Source organism: Stylophora pistillata, chromosome 7 (genome assembly GCF_964205215.1).
Source record: "Stylophora pistillata chromosome 7, jaStyPist1.2, whole genome shotgun sequence".
Lineage (NCBI taxonomy): Eukaryota > Metazoa > Cnidaria > Anthozoa > Scleractinia > Pocilloporidae > Stylophora > Stylophora pistillata.
In genome coordinates, this window is record NC_142525.1 from 31,529,187 (window position 1) to 31,546,840 (window position 17,654).

General features: G+C 39.1%; 2 protein-coding genes and 1 long non-coding RNA gene across 10 annotated transcripts; 1 reads left to right on the plus strand and 2 right to left on the minus strand.

Moving 5' to 3' along the window:
- On the minus strand, positions 1-5,336 carry LOC111332287 (uncharacterized). 2 transcript variants are annotated; one of them, XM_088726914.1, is made up of 6 exons: positions 5,004-5,111; positions 3,709-4,253; positions 2,816-2,906; positions 2,086-2,367; positions 1,559-1,632; positions 1-1,141 (listed from the first exon to the last, which is right to left on the minus strand). In XM_088726914.1, exons 2-6 carry the CDS (start codon positions 3,756-3,758, stop codon positions 100-102), a joined length of 1,539 nt encoding a protein of 512 aa, XP_088583040.1. In that variant the 5' UTR covers positions 3,759-4,253; positions 5,004-5,111; the 3' UTR covers positions 1-99. The 2 variants fall into 2 exon arrangements, with proteins under 2 accessions (XP_088583040.1, XP_022793330.2); XM_022937595.2 differs by lacking the exon at positions 3,709-4,253 and having other exon boundaries at positions 5,004-5,336.
- Positions 5,337-5,420: 84 nt separating this feature from the next.
- Positions 5,421-8,168, plus strand: LOC148727453 (uncharacterized). Of its 3 annotated transcripts, XR_015989345.1 has the most exons (4): positions 5,435-5,890; positions 7,289-7,399; positions 7,676-7,752; positions 7,956-8,168. It is a non-coding gene; the product is annotated as an uncharacterized LOC148727453 (long non-coding RNA). The 3 variants fall into 3 exon arrangements; XR_015989344.1 differs by lacking the exon at positions 7,956-8,168 and having other exon boundaries at positions 5,421-5,890; positions 7,676-7,832; XR_015989346.1 differs by lacking the exon at positions 7,956-8,168 and having other exon boundaries at positions 5,422-6,800; positions 7,676-7,832.
- Positions 8,169-8,931: 763 nt separating this feature from the next.
- LOC148727454 (uncharacterized) lies at positions 8,932-15,668 on the minus strand. 5 transcript variants are annotated; one of them, XR_015989343.1, is made up of 8 exons: positions 15,426-15,668; positions 15,168-15,276; positions 14,639-14,742; positions 14,291-14,406; positions 14,060-14,133; positions 13,311-13,585; positions 12,909-13,209; positions 8,932-9,008 (listed from the first exon to the last, which is right to left on the minus strand). XR_015989343.1 is itself a non-coding variant. In XM_088726921.1 (8 exons), exons 1-8 carry the CDS (start codon positions 15,451-15,453, stop codon positions 8,956-8,958), a joined length of 825 nt encoding a protein of 274 aa, XP_088583047.1. In that variant the 5' UTR covers positions 15,454-15,668; the 3' UTR covers positions 8,932-8,955. The 5 variants fall into 5 exon arrangements, 3 of the variants coding, with proteins under 3 accessions (XP_088583047.1, XP_088583045.1, XP_088583046.1); XR_015989342.1 differs by having other exon boundaries at positions 8,932-10,449; positions 10,538-13,209; XM_088726921.1 differs by having other exon boundaries at positions 12,909-12,974.
- Positions 15,669-17,654: the final 1,986 nt, after the last annotated feature.

The following is a 17,654-nucleotide window of genomic DNA, read 5'->3' on the forward strand; positions in this document are numbered from 1 at the left end:
TAGTATAAGAAAAAAATTGAATGCGTCTTTATCTACAGAGGGTACCCTTGGGGACCGTTTTCGTTTGACGAGTAAATTTGTAATTACAACATGATATTTTTAAACAACACTTGTAAGTAAACACGTCAGCTGTTCATTCAAGTTTTGCAATGCTTTCTTGGAAGCGGAGAACTTTTTCTCTGTTGTTTTGGCATTTAGTTGATGAATTGTCTTTGCCACGATGAGAAAACAGCGTTCAAATAGGTACTCTTCAACATAACTAGCACCTCGTGCCGCAGTGCGTCGCTTGGAAGGAATGATTAGGCGATGTTCCTTGACGTTGCTTCGAAGCAGCTCACGGAGAAGCTTCTGGTGTTGTTCCCAATCCCCTTGACATGCCTCAATTTGTCTCCTCAAATCTTCGAGGCAAACGTTCTCGCAGTCTGCCAGGAATACGGCAACTTGGTTGTCGAACTGATGTCTGTCTGACAATAACAAAGCTTCGAGACCGAGCTGTTTAACATAGATGTACGAGTTGTTGATGGCATTTTGATCAACAATACCTTGAACTTTTTCCAATATTTCCTTTGGAAGTATTTCAAACAAACGTTTCTTGCTCTCCCGAAAAACTGGAAAGTTATCATTGTAAAAATTAAACATACTGCTGGTTAAATTCTTCGCGAGCTTCAATTGTGTGTTAGTTTGCGGTTTAAGTCGTCGCAGGCCTTGTATATCGACTGCAAATTGCGTAAATAAATCTGATAAATCCAAATGGTATTTGGTGAGTGTCTGCGTTGCACTGCTCTCAACAGGCACCAATCCTTTCAAATCCCTCTTTGCCTCAACAGCGTCTACAAGTAACCCATACTTGGGCAGCACCTCGTTTATTTTTCCTTGAAGTCGTGTAAGAGTTGAGTTGATTTTGACTATATCATCTAATATTGACCCGACAGTGGGTCCATCGAGAACAGTATTTCCCTGCAATTCTGCGGCTTCGCTATGACAAGCGTTACAGACTCGCAGATACAAACAGCCGGCTGGTTCTTTATCAGGGGAACCGATAATGTTGATGAGGGACCACTGAACGACGGCGGATTCACCAGCAGGATACAGGATAAGAGTTTCTTGAGAACAAAATGAACATATTATTGACCCGCACACCCTGGCAAACAAAAGAAAAATAGTTCATATCCATAAAGAGATTAGCTGTGGAAACTCCCACCTACTGTCCAACCAATCAGATGTAAGACTGAAACTAACCAAACCCAAAACCTGACATGCAAACGAGGTTGTTAAGTTGGATGGCCTGTCTAAAATAGCTTTGCTAATTGCAGGCTCCCCGGGACTTCCCCCATCAATTTGTAATGACTAAAGTTAACATTGCTTTAGTTGTTGTAAAAGCAAATGTCATGAAAGTTCAGATTTCAAGATTTATAAAGTAATTCTTTCAGCCATTCTAGAGGTGCTGTGAAAGTTCACCATGGTGATAAGTGGTAAAGGGGAAAAGAGGAATTATGGTTGTTACCACGGCTTTCAGGCTACTTCATTTCAGGAGTTACTACTTATACTACGTACTTACTTGCAGTGGGACTTTGTCTCTGTTACTGAAAACGTTTTATTACACAATGTACAGTAGTTCCTTGACGAGCTTTGCTGAAAAAGACAGAACATGAACAAAATGATGTACTCAGTTTGGGTGGCTTGCGTGTAGAAAAAAGAGTACATTAATTTTAGAAAAGATGGACATTTCAATACCAGATTTATGACACAGTTTTAGGAATATATCCAAATTGTATTAACGGAATAAAATGGGAAGACTTTGGTTATTGTCTTTAAGCGTGGAAAAGTTTTAGTAGAATCAAATTTTTAATCAAGGTTTTTTTTCCTCTGTGGAAATCTGCTTTTGCAGATCAAGAAAAATCTGCAAAATCCAAAAATTACATATGCAAAATTTTTCTGTGGCACAAAAGTGTAAATAAAAGTTGCAAAAACACTTTAACTTTACATCATTACTTGGAGAAAATCTTTAGACACAACAATGGTTTTGCCTGCATTTCATGGTATTTATTCACCTTACATTGCTAAGAAATTGATTTAGCTTCTCACCATCCAATGTTTTGATCTTTGCCAATCTGGGATCTTCATAAAGCTGAAAGCTTCAGTCACAAAGGACTTTAACTTCGATTGGCCAATGTGCTTTGCAAAACCATCCACAAGTCTTTGTAACTCTTCTTTGATATCCCTCAAAGAGTGGCCAGGTCCATCTTTATGATCATTGTTATTTTTCTTTGATTTCACAAGGTTTCGGACATGGTTAAATTCTTTCCATAATGAGCAGAAAGCTCCATCTGTCTGGGGTCCAACATCATCAAAACAGCTTTTACACACCTGACAAGAGAAAATCAAGACAACAGTTAATGAGTCAGCATCAAATTACTGGTAACACTTTTCCTACTGGTTCTGTATCTAGTAACCCAGAGGAGGGGGGGGGGGAAAGAGTAATAGTCCATTTTACAGTGGTGTGCTTGGTTGCCAAGCCTTTGAACAGGAGTGAGGCTAGGGGTGACCTTGTTATGATACAAACCCTGCTGCCTTTCAAATGTAAATCACTTTATTATCATGCTAACTAGATCCAGGTCTCTATCACGACAAGGTCACCTTCAGCCTCACTCCAAATCAAAGGCTTGGCAACTAAGTACAAAACTGTAAAATGGCCTATTCTCAGTAACTTTCCTTGTAAAAATGACAAGGACTTAACTGACCATTAGGTTACAGAATCTCAGTAAATGTAAATTTACTAGAAACAAAAAGTAATGAATAAAAAAATATTTCTCACTCTGTAGCTGATTCCATCTGGATCTAGAGTTGCAAAGACTGACAAGCGACGCCTGTATTGAGAGCACTCGCCACAAAATACCTCACCACACCTTTAAATAAAAAGTATGGTAACCAATTCAGAGAATAAACAACACTTAAGGATGGACTAAATAGTTTGAACCTGTGATTAATGGTGGACAATGAGGTTTGATCGAGTAAATTAAGACATATTACAGTTGTCCACTGTCAATCACTATTACTGACAAAAGTCACTTCCTAATACTCCCTTTGCTCGTTCCACGAAATGCTGCTGTACATGCACTGCAGGCGCAAATGTAAACCTGAAATCGAGGCTATCCCTGTATAACACTTGAAAAAAACAAAGCACGAAGGTTTCGTTTTAGATTTGTTGTTGGCTCTATAAGCACAATGAACGAACCAAAGCTCCAAAGAAAACATAGAAGTGGAGGGAAGCAGTGTTCAGTGGTAGCTTGTAATAATTTTGAATATCTAAGCGACGGAACACCATCGAAAATTCACTTCTTTAAGTTTCCAACCAAGCCATCGCTTCGAAATCGATGGTGCAATTTAATCAAGCGGCAGCACGGCAGAGACGGCTTTTACGTGAAACCTTCAACAGTCTTATGCGGCCATCATTTTAAGGAAAATGACCTATGCAAACCTCCGGGAGGAATGCGGTACAGGCTACGACTAGGTATGTTTTTGTATGCCCATAAGACTGCCCATAAAATGTGAGCTTTTAGTGAGCTCTTGAGTTTTATGTAAGCTATATAAGTTAAAGTTTAGCAAATTGCAATGATTCTTTTCATACGATTCACTTAGCTTTGAAGATTTTGAATATTTCTTTATTAATATAAGGCTATCGAAGTATCAAGTTAAACTCAAGATTACTTTAAACTTTGGTGTTTATATTTTTCAGGAGCAGAGCCATCCATATCCATAGTCGTAGAGTTGTACGCGGTTGAACGACGGTATATTTCGCAAGTCCTTGCTCCACTCACATCCCCGAGAAGCTTGATCTCTAGACAAAACTTCGTACGTTATTTCGTGGCCACTTTTGGTGTTCGAAATCAACGATATCAATGGCTGTTCTTGTTTTGAAACGTTGTCAGGCTCGATGCAGACCACTTTTCTTTGATAAATAGCTTGACATCTTAGGACAAGATCAGCCTTCTTGCTGCCACATGGCTGGTTTTCTACTTTCAATATTTCTCTTAAATATTTCACTGTAAGCTTTTGAAAGTCCTCTATCTTCTGAATTGTGTCCACCAGGCAGCCTTCGCCACATTTTTCGACTTAAATATTTTCTTCAAAGAGCTCTTATAAGTTAAAAAAATCAACATTTTTACACGCTCGCCCTTGGTTTGTTTGTATGATATGATACAGGGTTGTATGATATGATACAGGGTTAGCCTCGTTTTCACGCTTGACAGTATCTGCAAACATTCGAACAGTGGTTATCAGCACAGAACGCGAAACTGGAGTTTTAAGCTACTCTCATTCAGATGATCACATTACATGATCACCTTTTGGTTATAAGATAACATAATGATTGGTTAATTGCATTTATGTAGACACCCTGAATTAACAACAAAGCTGACAAGATCATGTACAAAATCAGTTAAATCTAACAACTAAATTTAAATAAATACATCACAACAAATCTCAATATAACTCTCAATTCAAACAACTTAATACCAATCTTAAATTCAGATATACTTTCTGTCAAATGGTTGCAACATTTTTATGGCTTATCCACTTTGATGTAATGGGAAAGTAAATGCGAGATCCCTCACGTATTAATATGTCGACATATCTGTTTACCCAGCCCAAATTAACTTAAGTCCCCCTCTCAGAAGAAAATAATAATAACTAATGCTTCTACTACCCGTCCCCTACAATAATAATAATGTTGACAGCTTAGACCTTTGTAAGAAGAATCAAGTCAACTGGTCATTAACTAATACATTGGCCAAACGTTTACAAGGAAAGATTACAGCATGTACAGAATTGGTAATCTGAATCAATTTCCACCCATTCAATTATTAATTAAATATCGTCCTCAGATGATAAAGGAAGCAAGATAAATTAAATTTATCGATTTGGAGTCTAACTTACACTGATGCGTTATTCTGTAGAAGATGGAACCAAGGTCCGCTAGAAGTGTTAACTAGCAGTTTACATACCTTCTGCAGTGATGCTTCCTTTCCGTTAACGTAAATTTCTTCCGACAGCTTCCATCGGCACAGTGAGTACGTTCTAAACTATTCACCCAATGCGCCTTCGTAATCTGCCGAACTCTTTCCGCCTTTGGAATCGGTTCCTCGTGCTCGTTCAGAACATAACTTACTGAGCGGCTTAGATCCTCCCATTGGGCATTCAGAGACTTTGATCGATAATAATTAGAACTTCTGTGAGCCATAATGATGCAGAGCAGTCAAAGAGGTAAGCTACAGGTATTACAAAACGAATACAGAAAGTTGCCACATGCCTGTGCGAAGGTTCACCTGCACCAAACTATCACTGAGTTAGAAGTCCATGTATGACCCCATAAAATGTCCTAAGTTCTCACTGATTATATGACGTCATGTTAAAAAGTCATTTAGCCCATGAGGGGACGCAAATCGTCTGCACTGCAAGTATCCCGGAAAGTCCCATACATTTTCTTAGACTAAAAGTCTAAGAAAATGTATGGGGCTTTTTGAGCGCTCCAGGTAGCTTTCCTGTAAGGCGTCATAATCTTGTTGCTGCTGACATCGATGTGACAGATAATTCCTTTTACAGTGTTTTCTTTGCCGGCTTATATTGTCATGAAGTTTCAATAAGACGGCTCTCATTTTTCACCACAACAATAAAGTTTTTGTAAATTACGAGATCGGATGCACGTACTGTTTCAACTAATTCGCTCTTCTTCCTTGGGAATACATTAATAAAATGTCGGCGGACCTTGAGGCCTCCACTAAGCTGGAAAAACCAAATAAACAGGAGGTAAAATCGCGAAAATATACTCCCAAGGAGAAACCTAAACAAAGTAGAGAATGGAGAAAGCGAAACCGACAGCAGAAGAAAGCGGGTAATCTGGCTTAAGTTCTGCCTGGCATCAATGGTGGACCAAATGTGACTGAGACAAACTTGATAGATAAAAATCATTTTCTCCAAATCTGGATACAAAACAGGTAGGCAACGAAAGCGGACTTATCATGCTTAAGGCTAATTCTAAAGAAGAAATGGAAAGTAATGTGAAGCGACCACGATTAACAACCGTTTTAGATGTAAATTATTCAAGATCAACAATGCTTCGGAGGGCGCTTGGAGACGATGCAAGACGTAGGCGGGCTCAATATTCAAGGCCGTTTTTGGCACAGACAACTTTTAAACGTATTGGTAGTCAGAAAAATACCCATTTGAAGAGTCATCACGAGATTCAGGTAAACAGAAGTTCAAATATTCGAAAAGGCTGGTTGCTATAGAGTGACGTCTTAAACCGGCTAAGTGTATTTGCTGCCTTATGTTTTGTTGTGAATGTTGGTTTTGTGGTGTATCAGAACTCAATACCATTAAATTTCATTAAAGATCCAGCAAAGTGCCTGAGTTTGATTTTGCAGCTTATAGTGGTTGATGGAAGATGCATTTAAAGTTAAATTTCCCGTAGGTACTTTAAGTTGGAATCACCTGAAACCACTTGAAACCATCTGAAACCACCGATGAAACCACCTGAAACCCCCAAGGAAACCATCTGAAATTACCTGAAAATATCTCGAAACAATTTAAAACAACATGAAAGCACCTATTTAAATACGGGTGACATCAGAAAATAAGTGTTAACAATCGAGTTTATCCACAGGGAGCCCGGCTTACGGATATCGTATATAATGCCTTACAGTACAGAATAGGCACCACAAACAGGTCTTCAAGGAAACACTCCATTGTTCTTGTTGAAAACACACTCAATTAGCTCTACGAATGGCTGGGAGTGCACGGGAGTAGGCGAATTCATTTCTTGACAAAGCACTTGCGTGACAATAACAACATGCGATCGCGAATGCAAAGAAGAAACTGTTTTAAATCGAAAGAAATACGTGAAGTTTTTTCAACGAGATTATGCAAATTATATATGAAAAAGCCCAGGAAGGCCTAAAGATTTTCAAACTTCCTAAGGAAATTTTGAACATTGTGTTTCTTTTTAATCAGAGACGAATTTATAGCGTGACCTAGAGTTTCACTGACTTTGTTATTGCAAGTGTGAAATATATGTGGATTTTTTGCAAGGTATTTTACTGCAAATGACAGAATATAGCTGATGAAAGGTGGCTTTAACTTCCACTGCCTAAGTAAATTTCAGGTGGTTTCATCGTTGGTTTCAGGTGATTCCAACTTTTAGTACCTACGTTAAATTTCCAGGTTATTTGTCTGCCAATCTTGACTCTTCATATTTTTTTAGTTTTGCAATGTTTTTATGTTACATGTCTAGCCATGTTATGCTACTCAAGCAAAAAGGTGGTGATGCTAACAAATATATCAATGGACTTTGCCAGCGAGGCCGGATTGGACACAGTGCTGTGTATTCTGCAAAGTTATTGAGGTAGGTTATACCTGCAATTGCTAAATGACATGCATCATGGCAGAATTAAACAGTAACACAAAACATTTTCAGGTTATCGGTATTTGTGATGCAATTTATTTGTAATCAATTCAAGACAGCTTTCTTGGCTTTATGGAAAGGCAGAAATCTGTCCACAAACATGAACATATTTTATCTGTGGTGAACAGTGATTATATATCTACAAATAATAGTGAATATTATATGACTTTAGCCAAGTTCATTCATTATTAAGTCGTAGGTGCCCTTTATTGATAGGTATGTGCCTGTCCTGATGTTCCTCGAGGGAAAGCCTGGGCTGAGTGTTTCCCAAAGAGCAAAGCAAATATTGGGGGGTAGGTACAACTCTGCATTTCCGTATTGACAAGCATAAAAACGTCCAGCTTGAAGTATGGTACTTCACTTTCTATTTGGAACCCATGTCTTTAAATTTCACTTGGGATACTCAGTTTGACAGACAGTTACCAGCAGAAATATGGTAGGTTTGGATTACAAAGGTGGAAACTAAATTCACTGATTTTTTTTCTCTCTGTTTCAGATGGACAGGGTTAAGAGATGACTTGCTCTTTCCCCTTGAAGAGGAACCATGTGATGTCAATTTATGTGCTCTGCATGCAATGTATAACATTTAAATTTTTAAATTGTGTGCACCCATTGTAGTATGGCACAGTCAACATTGTTTTCTTTTAAAGAAATCTATTTTCTTGAAGTTTAATCCTGTAATAATAATCTTTTGTTTAGTGTTGCCTGATCACTTCTGAGATATATATTTATTTGTCATATTTTTTTGATTAATATAGCATTCAGCGTAATGCCAGAGGGCTTCTGGGATATATAGCAAACTTAGTTTTCCATTCACGGTTAATAGAGGGAAATGTTGTCTTTCCTTTCTGGTTCACCCAGGTTGAATTCCTGGCATTCAATGTAATGCCTGAGTGCTTCAGGGATATATAACATACTTAGTTTTTCATTCATGGTCAATCTTGGGAAGTGTTGTCTATCCTTTCTGGTTCACACAGGCTGAAGTCCTGGTATTTAGTGTAATTAATGCCTGAGTGCTTCAGGGATATATAACATACTTAGCTTTTCAGTCATGGTTAATATAGGGAAGTGTTGTCTATCTTTTCTGGTTCACCCAGGCTGAAGTCCTGATATTAAGAGTAATGCCTTAGTGCTTCTGGAATACATGACATACTTAGTTTCTTTGACAATCACGGGGAATTGTTGCCTATCCTTATTGGTTCACCCAGGCAGAAGTCCTGGCATTCATTGTAATGCCTTAATGCTACTGGGATATATAACATACTTAGGTTTTCATTCATGGTTAAAATAGGGAAGTGTTTTCTATCCTTTCTGGTTCACCCAGGCTGAAGTCCTGGCATTCAGAGTAATACCTAAGTGCTTCTGGGATATATAACGTGAAGAAATTCTTGTGACTCAAACTGTTTTGCTCTTTGAGCTCTTCACCTATCTACAGCAGAGCGACAATAATAAATGGTCATTTGAGACACAAATTTGAAAAACAGTTTCATTTACTGCTAGAAGGTGCCCTGCAAACCGCGACGGGAAGAGAACTTCAAAACACAAAATGCTGTGAAAAAAAAAATCAATGAATAAATCAAGGCAAAACAAAAGCTGGTACATTTCTTTGTGAAGCTGGATCATGAAATTTCCGATGCAACGTTTTTGTAGGACGTAAACACACGACAACGACTGATTTCCTGACAAACTGGGCAATACGAGATAACATGAATTATGCAACAACACAAAATAACGCGCACAGCCTCAAGTAATCTATATACTGTATTTCCTTAAATAAGTACCAACCCCTCGGCCATCCAAACTTCAAATGCGCTGGAATTTTTCTTGTTGACGAACAGGCGTCTCTGGGTGTGCCACTTAAAGTACAGCCTAATGACTATGATTATATACAGAGTTTAAAAATACAGAAATGCTGGGTTATACTGCACTTTTGGGTGTGCCACCTTAGAGTGCAGACTACTGACTACGATCATATAAAGAATTTCAAAATACAGAAATGCTGGGTTATACTGCACTTTTGGGTGTGCCACCTTAGAGTGCAGACTACTGACTACGATCATATAAAGAATTTCAAAATACAGAGATGCTGGGTTATACTGCACTTTTGGGTGTGCCACCTTAAAGTACAGACTACTGACTACGATCATATAAAGAATTTCAAAATACAGAAATGCTGGGTTATACTGCACTTTTGGGTGTGCCACCTTAAAGTACAGACTACTGACCACGATCATATAAAGAATTTCAAAATACAGAAATGCTGGGTTATACTGCACTTTTGGGTGTGCCACCTTAAGAGTGCAGACTACTGACTATGATCATAAAAAGAATTTCAAAATACAGAAATGCTGGGTTATACTGCACTTCTGGTTGTGCCACCTTAAGAGTGCAGACTACTGACTACGATCATATAAAGAATTTCAAAATACAGAAATGCTGGGTTATACTGCACTTTTGGGTGTGCCACCTTAAAGTACAGACTACTGACTACGATCATATAAAGAATTTCAAAATACAGAAATGCTGGGTTGTACTGCACTTTTGGGTGTGCCACCTTAAAGTACAGACTACTGACTACGATCATATAAAGAATTTCAAAATACAGAAATGCTGGGTTATACTGCACTTTTGGGTGTGCCACCTTAAAGTACAGACTACTGACTACGATCATATAAAGAACTTCAAAATACAGAAATGCTGGGTTATACTGCACTTTTGGGTGTGCCACCTTAAAGTACAGACTACTGACTACGATCATATAAAGAATTTCAAAATACAGAAATGCTGGGTTATACTGCACTTTTGGGTGTGCCACCTCAAAGTACAGACTACTGACTACGATCATATAAAGAATTTCAAAATACAGAAATGCTGGGTTATACTGCACTTTTGGATGTGCCACCTTAAGAGTGCAGACTACTGACTACGATCATAAAAAGAATTTCAAAATACAGAAATGCTGGGTTATACTGCACTTTTGGGTGTGCCACCTTAAGAGTGCAGACTACTGACTACGATCATAAAAAGAATTTCAAAATACAGAAATGCGGGGTTATACTGCACTTCTGGTTGTGCCACCTTAAAGTACAGACTACTGACTACGATCATATAAAGAACTTCAAAATACAGAAATGCTGGGTTATACTGCACTTTTGGGTGTGCCACCTTAAAGTACAGACTACTGACTACGATCATATAAAGAATTTCAAAATACAGAAATGCTGGCTTATACTGCACTTTTGGGTGTGCCACCTTAAAATACAGACTACTGACTACGATCATATAAAGAATTTCAAAATACAGAAATGCTGGGTTATACTGCACTTTTGGGTGTGCCACCTTAAGAGTGCAGACTACTGACTACGATCATAAAAAGAATTTCAAAATACAGAAATGCTGGGTTATACTGCACTTTTGGGTGTGCCACCTTAAGAGTGCAGACTACTGACTACGATCATAAAAAGAATTTCAAAATACAGAAATGCTGGGTTATACTGCACTTCTGCTTGTGCCACCTTAAAGTACAGACTACTGACTACGATCATATAAAGAATTTCAAAATACAGAGATGCTGGGTTATACTGCACTTTTGGGTGTGCCACCTTAAAGTACAGACTACTGACTACGATCATATAAAGAATTTCAAAATACAGAAATGCTGGCTTATACTGCACTTTTGGGTGTGCCACCTTAAAGTACAGACTACTGACTACGATCATATAGAGAATTTCAAAATACAGAAATGCTGGGTTATACTGCACTTCTGGGTGTGCCACCTTAAAGTACAGACTACTGACTACGATCATAAAAAGAATTTCAAAATACAGAGATGCTGGGTTATACTGCACTTTTGGGTGTGCCACCTTAAAGTACAGACTACTGACTACGATCATATAAAGAATTTCAAAATACAGAAATGCTGGGTTATACTGCACTTTTGGGTGTGCCACCTTAAAGTACAGACTACTGACTACAATCATATAAAGAATTTCAAAATACAGAAATGCTGGCTTATACTGCACTTTTGGGTGTGCCACCTTAAAGTACAGACTACTGACTACGATCATATAGAGAATTTCAAAATACAGAAATGCTGGGTTATACTGCACTTTTGGGTGTGCCACCTTAAAGTACAGACTACTGACTACGATCATATAGAGAATTTCAAAATACAGAAATGCTGGGTTATACTGCACTTTTGGGTGTGCCACCTTAAAGTACAGACTACTGACTACGATCATATAAAGAATTTCAAACTACAGAGATGCTGGGTTATACTGCACTTTTGGGTGTGCCACCTTAAGAGTGCAGACTACTGACTACGATCATAAAAAGAATTTCAAAATACAGAAATGCTGGGTTATACTGCACTTTTGGGTGTGCCACCTTAAAGTACAGACTACTGACTACAATCATATAAAGAATTTAAAAATACAGAAATGCTGGGTTATACTGCACTTCTGGGTGTGCCACCTTAAAGTACAGACTACTGACTACAATCATATAAAGAATTTAAAAATACAGAAATGCTGGGTTATACTGCACTTCTGGGTGTGCCACCTTAAAGTACAGACTACTGACTACGATCATATAAAGAATTTCAAAATACAGAAATGCTGGCTTATACTGCACTTTTGGGTGTGCCACCTTAAAGTACAGACTACTGACTACGATCATATAAAGAACTTCAAAATACAGAAATGCTGGGTTATACTGCACTTCTGGGTGTGCCACCTTAACGTACAGACTACTGACTACGATCATATAAAGAATTTCAAAATACAAAAATGCTGGGTTACACTGCACTTCTGGGTGTGCCACCTTAAAGTACAGACTACTGACTACGATCATATAAAGAATTTCAAAATACAGAAATGCTGGGTTATACTGCACTTTTGGGTGTGCCACCTTAAAGTACAGACTACGATCATATAAAGAATTTCAAAATACAGAAATGCTGGGTTATACTGCACTTTTGGGTGTGCCACCTTAGAGTGCAGACTACTGACTACGATCATAAAAGGAATTTCAAAATACAGAAATGTTGGGTTATACTGCACTTCTGGGTGTGCCACCTTTAAGTACAGACTACTGACTACGATCATATAAAGAATTTAAAAATACAGAAATGCTGGGTTATACTGCACTTTTGGGTGTGCCACCTGAAAGTACAGCCTATTGACTATGATCATAAAAAGAGTGTAAAAATACAAAAATACTGGGTTATACTGTACTTTTGGGTGTGCCACCTTAAATTACAGTCTACTTAATAAGATGATAGAAAGAGTGTAAAAATACAAAAATGCTGGGTTATACTGCACTTTAGGGTGTGCCACCCAAAAGTACAGACTTCTACATACGATTAATAGGAAAGGTAATAAATACTAAATACTAAATAAGAAAGGTAATTAGCGCATACTGTGAAATTGAAAAGGAAGCAAGTACTTACAAATGGTGCCCATTTCAAAAGCGCTCTCCGACGAAACATCTGGGCGTTTCACAATATAAACCACACCTCATAATTTAAAGAAAAATAAACAAGAACTGTTTAACCACAAGTGAAGGTACTTGCCAATGCCACCTCTGATATCAAAGACTTACATCAACACGGGACTGACAAAATGTAACACAATTAAGAATAAAATTTTTAGCTGTATTTACAGCTGTGTAGGAGAGCTTCAACTTGTCCAGTGGAAGGGAGAATCCCACAATCTCTTCAAGGTTTTGAAGAATTTCAAATTCTGTTGGACCTGAAATGTGTTTTATCACAATGGGAAAAATAATAGATATACCCACAAAGTGAATCAATTGTAAAATACACACAAAGCCAATAATTTGACCACTCATGTACCTGACATAGAGCTGACATGAATATTCTGCTTTGAAATAGCAGACTCCTGACCACTCTTCTTCTTAACAGAAATTCTATCACCATGAAAAGACTCTGGGCCAAAGCACTTCAGGGCTTGATTGGCTTCTGGAAGTGAACTAATCTTGTAGGCAATCAGACCAATGGATGCAAGCAGCTGCTCTGTATTGCGCATCTCCATATGTAGTGCACACAACTGAATGCTAGTAAGCTCTTCATCAAGGAGAAAAAGGAGATCATCCCGGATTCCAGTTGATCTGCAAATTATGGACAACAATGGTGCATTTACAATAATTTTATTGTAAATGGGTACCCCAAGAGGAGCAGGGATGGCGTAGTGGTGAGAGCAATCGCCTCCCACCACTGTGGCCTGGGTTCAATTCCTGAACCTGGTGTCACATGTGGGTTGAGTTTGTTGGTTCTCATCCTTGCTCTGCGGGTTTTTCTCCGGGTCCTCCGGTTTTCCTCCCTCCACAAAAACCAACGTTCCAAGTTGTGTCCCCAAATAGCTTCAAGCTAAATACGCCTGACACATTATTAAAGTTTATTATTATTATTATTATTTATAAATAAAAAATAAATAGTCTTATGAATATCATGGCAATAAATAAATGGTGGAAGGTAGCTGCTCTTACCAATGCATCAACTTTGGTACCCAAAAGGCCTCAAGCACTTCCTAGATAAGCCTGTGCATTATTTAATGATCATGAATGGCTAAACTTAAAGTATACCTGCCTATGTTACACTTGCTTCGTAGGCATTCTAGGCAGGTTTCATCTGGGGCCACTTCATGACATTTGCAACCCTAATGGGAAATGAAATTACCTCAAAATAAATTAATATTATCATACAAACTTTTTTGGTTGCATTATTAGAGAAGACTGTAGCTTGTGTATTGTAACTGATGAACTACAACTAAAAAATGCTCATTGATTCACATGTACACCAACACAAATACTAACCCTGATTGCATTGCATATAAAGCAGAATTCTACATCTACCCCTCGACCACCAAGTTGAAAATCAAGATCCCCTTTCTTTACCAAAAGAAGGATCAGTGTTTTGTAGTCCAATGAAACTAAGATATGACAAAAAAACAACAGCAATAAAGAATTATGATATGACATACCCCCGGTACATGTAGAAAATTAACTTACTGTTTAAAATAATGTTCACTGATAATGAAAAAAAAAAAAAAAAACCCTCAATTAAGTTTCTAAAAAGAAAGTCAGCATCCTGCCTTTTAAAAAGATTAAGGTTAATGTTCTTGCAAATAACCATTATGTAACAAAATGATAGAAACATCTTACCATCAAATTCTACATTGAACTTCATGCCATCAACAAAAATTCCTTGGTTCTTGATGATTCTCTTTTGTTCATTTAGATCCTTTAAAAGTACCTTCAGGCTTTCCCTATCAAAATAACATTAGGCATGAAGACAACCGATGAAACTTGTTGTTTATTCAGAGCTTATGTTGGGGTAATGTTCTTATAATGCAAAAGGATTTGCAGTTTTTTTCCTCTTTCTGTTTAATTCATAATGTGTGGGTATTTGTGTGTGTGTGTGTGTGTGTGTGTGTGTGTGTGTGTGTGTGTGTGTGTGTGTGTGTATTTGTGCATATTACATTTGTCAGATCTTAGAGCCAGTACTGGAAATTGAGTCAACAATACAACTATGAAAACTGTAACATATATGTTCTATAAAACTATAGGCTTTCAGTAAGGAAAGCTTTATAATAAAGTGTCTCTACTATGCAAATTAAAAACTTTGTAACCACGTCAAGCAAAGGAGAAAAAGTATTTTAGTAACATAAAATAATAGAAATTAATGATGAACCTGTTTTCTTTACGATTCGCAATGGCCAGTGGGTAAACAGACTTTGCATTCTGTATGTCGTAAACAGGGTTAAGACGGGGAACCAGACCTACCAATACCTGATTTCTACCTGATCATAAAAAAATGATAATAGAAATGGTTATTATTTCATTCTCATTCATGGGAACAAAAATTATGCGCAACCACACACTTAATCCGAGATAAGGTATTTTTTTATAATTTATGGCAGCAGACTTAAACCTGACAGTCAGTATTTACCACAAAAGGGTCTTCCATCTATCTTCATCAGAAGTTTGAGAGTTGGTGAGCATGTTAGGGTGCGCGATGCACTCTGGACTACTCAATAAAGACACACGAGTTCTCATCCAATATGGCGTCCTGTATTGCATAATAACTTGATGTCAGGAGTGGGATTGCCTTTACGCCCCATCCCTTGCCTTAACTCCTTCAAGCGACGGAATCTACGAGTTTTTGATTCAGACGTACACTTTCGACGACCTCTGACCGAGAAACGACCTCGTAAGAACCAAATATGGCCGAAGGCAAGCCACCAAACCTTTCGTTCCGCGAAGACAAAGCAGCCAGTGTAAGAATTTGGCGCAGGAAATTCAATGCCTGGTGCCTGCTACAGCGAAAATGGAGGGACGCCAGCAAAAGCCCAACGACTCCAGAACACTGGGTCCCAGAAAAGGCTCAATCCGAAATAGCGGCTTTCTTTCTCGCCCTCCCGGATGATGTCTTGGAAATTTTTGATACCACAATCCTTCCGAAAATGACAACAGAAGAGAAAAAACAGCCATGGACATATCAGCAGCGTTTAGAGGGTCATTTTGTTGGTCAAGACAACGTCATGCCCCAACGACTAGCTTTCTTCAATTGCACACAAAAACCTAACGAATCCGTCACAGATTTTGAAACCCGAATCAGAAGCATTGCCCAAAAATCCAAATATTCCGAGATGACAGACCCCCTCCAGGAGCTCATGCGCGACCGCTTATGCACAGGAGTCCACAACAAAGACCTTAGAGAACTACTCCTTCATCACTACAAGGAAGACGGGAAAACACCCTACACATTCGATGAACAACTTGCTCGTGCAAAGTCCTGGGAAGCAGCTCACAACACCAACCTAGCCATTATGCACTCTACCAACCCGAACCTCGAAGAGCAAGTCAATCAATTGGCAACGAAACCGACACCACCCCGTCGTGGAAACTGTGGTTGGTGCGGAGGCCTTAGACATCCCCGCAAGGACTGTCCAGCGACCAAACCAGGTACCTACTGCACCAATTGTTATATGACTGAGAACCATCTTGCCAAGGTCTGCAGATCCCCCAAAGACAAGTTCAAGTTGGATTTTGAAAAGAAACAAAGAAAACAAGCCAAGCACCCTCCCCCTCGGCGCTCAGACACTGTTCACCACTTCTCTCAAGGGAACGAAGCATCTGCAACGTATCTTGATGATGATGATGACTACGTCGTCCACTCTTTCTCAGCTTTTGCTCTTTGTGACGACATGGAGGACGACAAATACTTCACCTGGCTCCCAGTCTCCGTTAGCCCTGAAAAGAACATAAAAGTGCTAATGCAAGTAGACTCTGCCGCATCCTGTAACACCTTACCATCATCAGTCTTCAGGAAGATATCGGCAACTGCCCCGCTACGCCCCTCGCATGTCAAGATATTCCCTTACTCTGGAGAACCTATTCGCCCATTGGGCAAAGTCAGTCTAGCCTGCGAGGGCGTCTCCCACTTCGAAACACTAGAATTTCAAGTAATAGACTCGGCATGCATCCCAGGCAAACCCGCCCTCATAAGTGGTAGAGACAGCAAGCGTCTCGGTCTACTGAAATTTCACAAAGACAGAGTGTTCTCCTCCCCAACGTCAGACATCAAACTACCCCGCATTCATCTGGCCTCCACAGATCAGACAACACCTCCCCAGTCCGCAACTACAACCGACTTGCACCCAGGCCACCTCCAGCAGACCCAATTGGTTACATCGTACAAAGACAACTTTGAGGGCCTGGGAAATGTGGGTCAGCCAGTCCATCTGACTTTGGATCCTAAAGTCACACCCTGCCATGCAGGCATCCATCGAGTACCGGTGGCGAAACTCGAAAAAGTGAAAGCACAACTTGACGCCATGGTGAAATGTGGAAAACTCAAGAAGGTGGACCAACCCACAAACTGGTGTAGTAACATGACGGTCAGAGAAAAGACCCGCCCCGATGGCACCACCAAAATACGCTTATGCTTAGATCCCAGCCAAACGCTGAATAAAGCCATCATAATTCCGCGCTACCAGATTCCTACTATACAGGAAATACTTCCACGCTTATCAAGGAAAAAGCATAAAACATTCTCCATATTCGATGCCCTCGATGGCTTCACTCAAGTTGCGCTCACAGATGAATCCAGTCTGCTCACCACCATGCACACCCCCTGGGGTCGATACTGTTGGCTCCGCCTCCCTTATGGCGTTAG

Coding starts and splice junctions, on each gene's coding strand:
- LOC111332287 (XM_022937595.2), bottom strand. CDS start 5,239: ATGGCTCACAGAAGTTCTAATTATTATCGATCAAAGTCTCTGAATGCC. Junction 2,907..5,003: donor AGGAAGCATCACTGCAGAAG/GTATGTAAACTG, acceptor TTTTATTTAAAG/GTGTGGTGAGGTATTTTGTG. Junction 1,142..1,558: donor GAGACAAAGTCCCACTGCAA/GTAAGTACGTAG, acceptor TTTGTTTGCCAG/GGTGTGCGGGTCAATAATAT.
- LOC148727454 (XM_088726919.1), bottom strand. CDS start 15,453: ATGAAGATAGATGGAAGACCCTTTTGTG. Junction 15,277..15,425: donor AGATGGAAGACCCTTTTGTG/GTAAATACTGAC, acceptor TTTTATGATCAG/GTAGAAATCAGGTATTGGTA. Junction 14,134..14,290: donor TTATATGCAATGCAATCAGG/GTTAGTATTTGT, acceptor ATTTCCCATTAG/GGTTGCAAATGTCATGAAGT.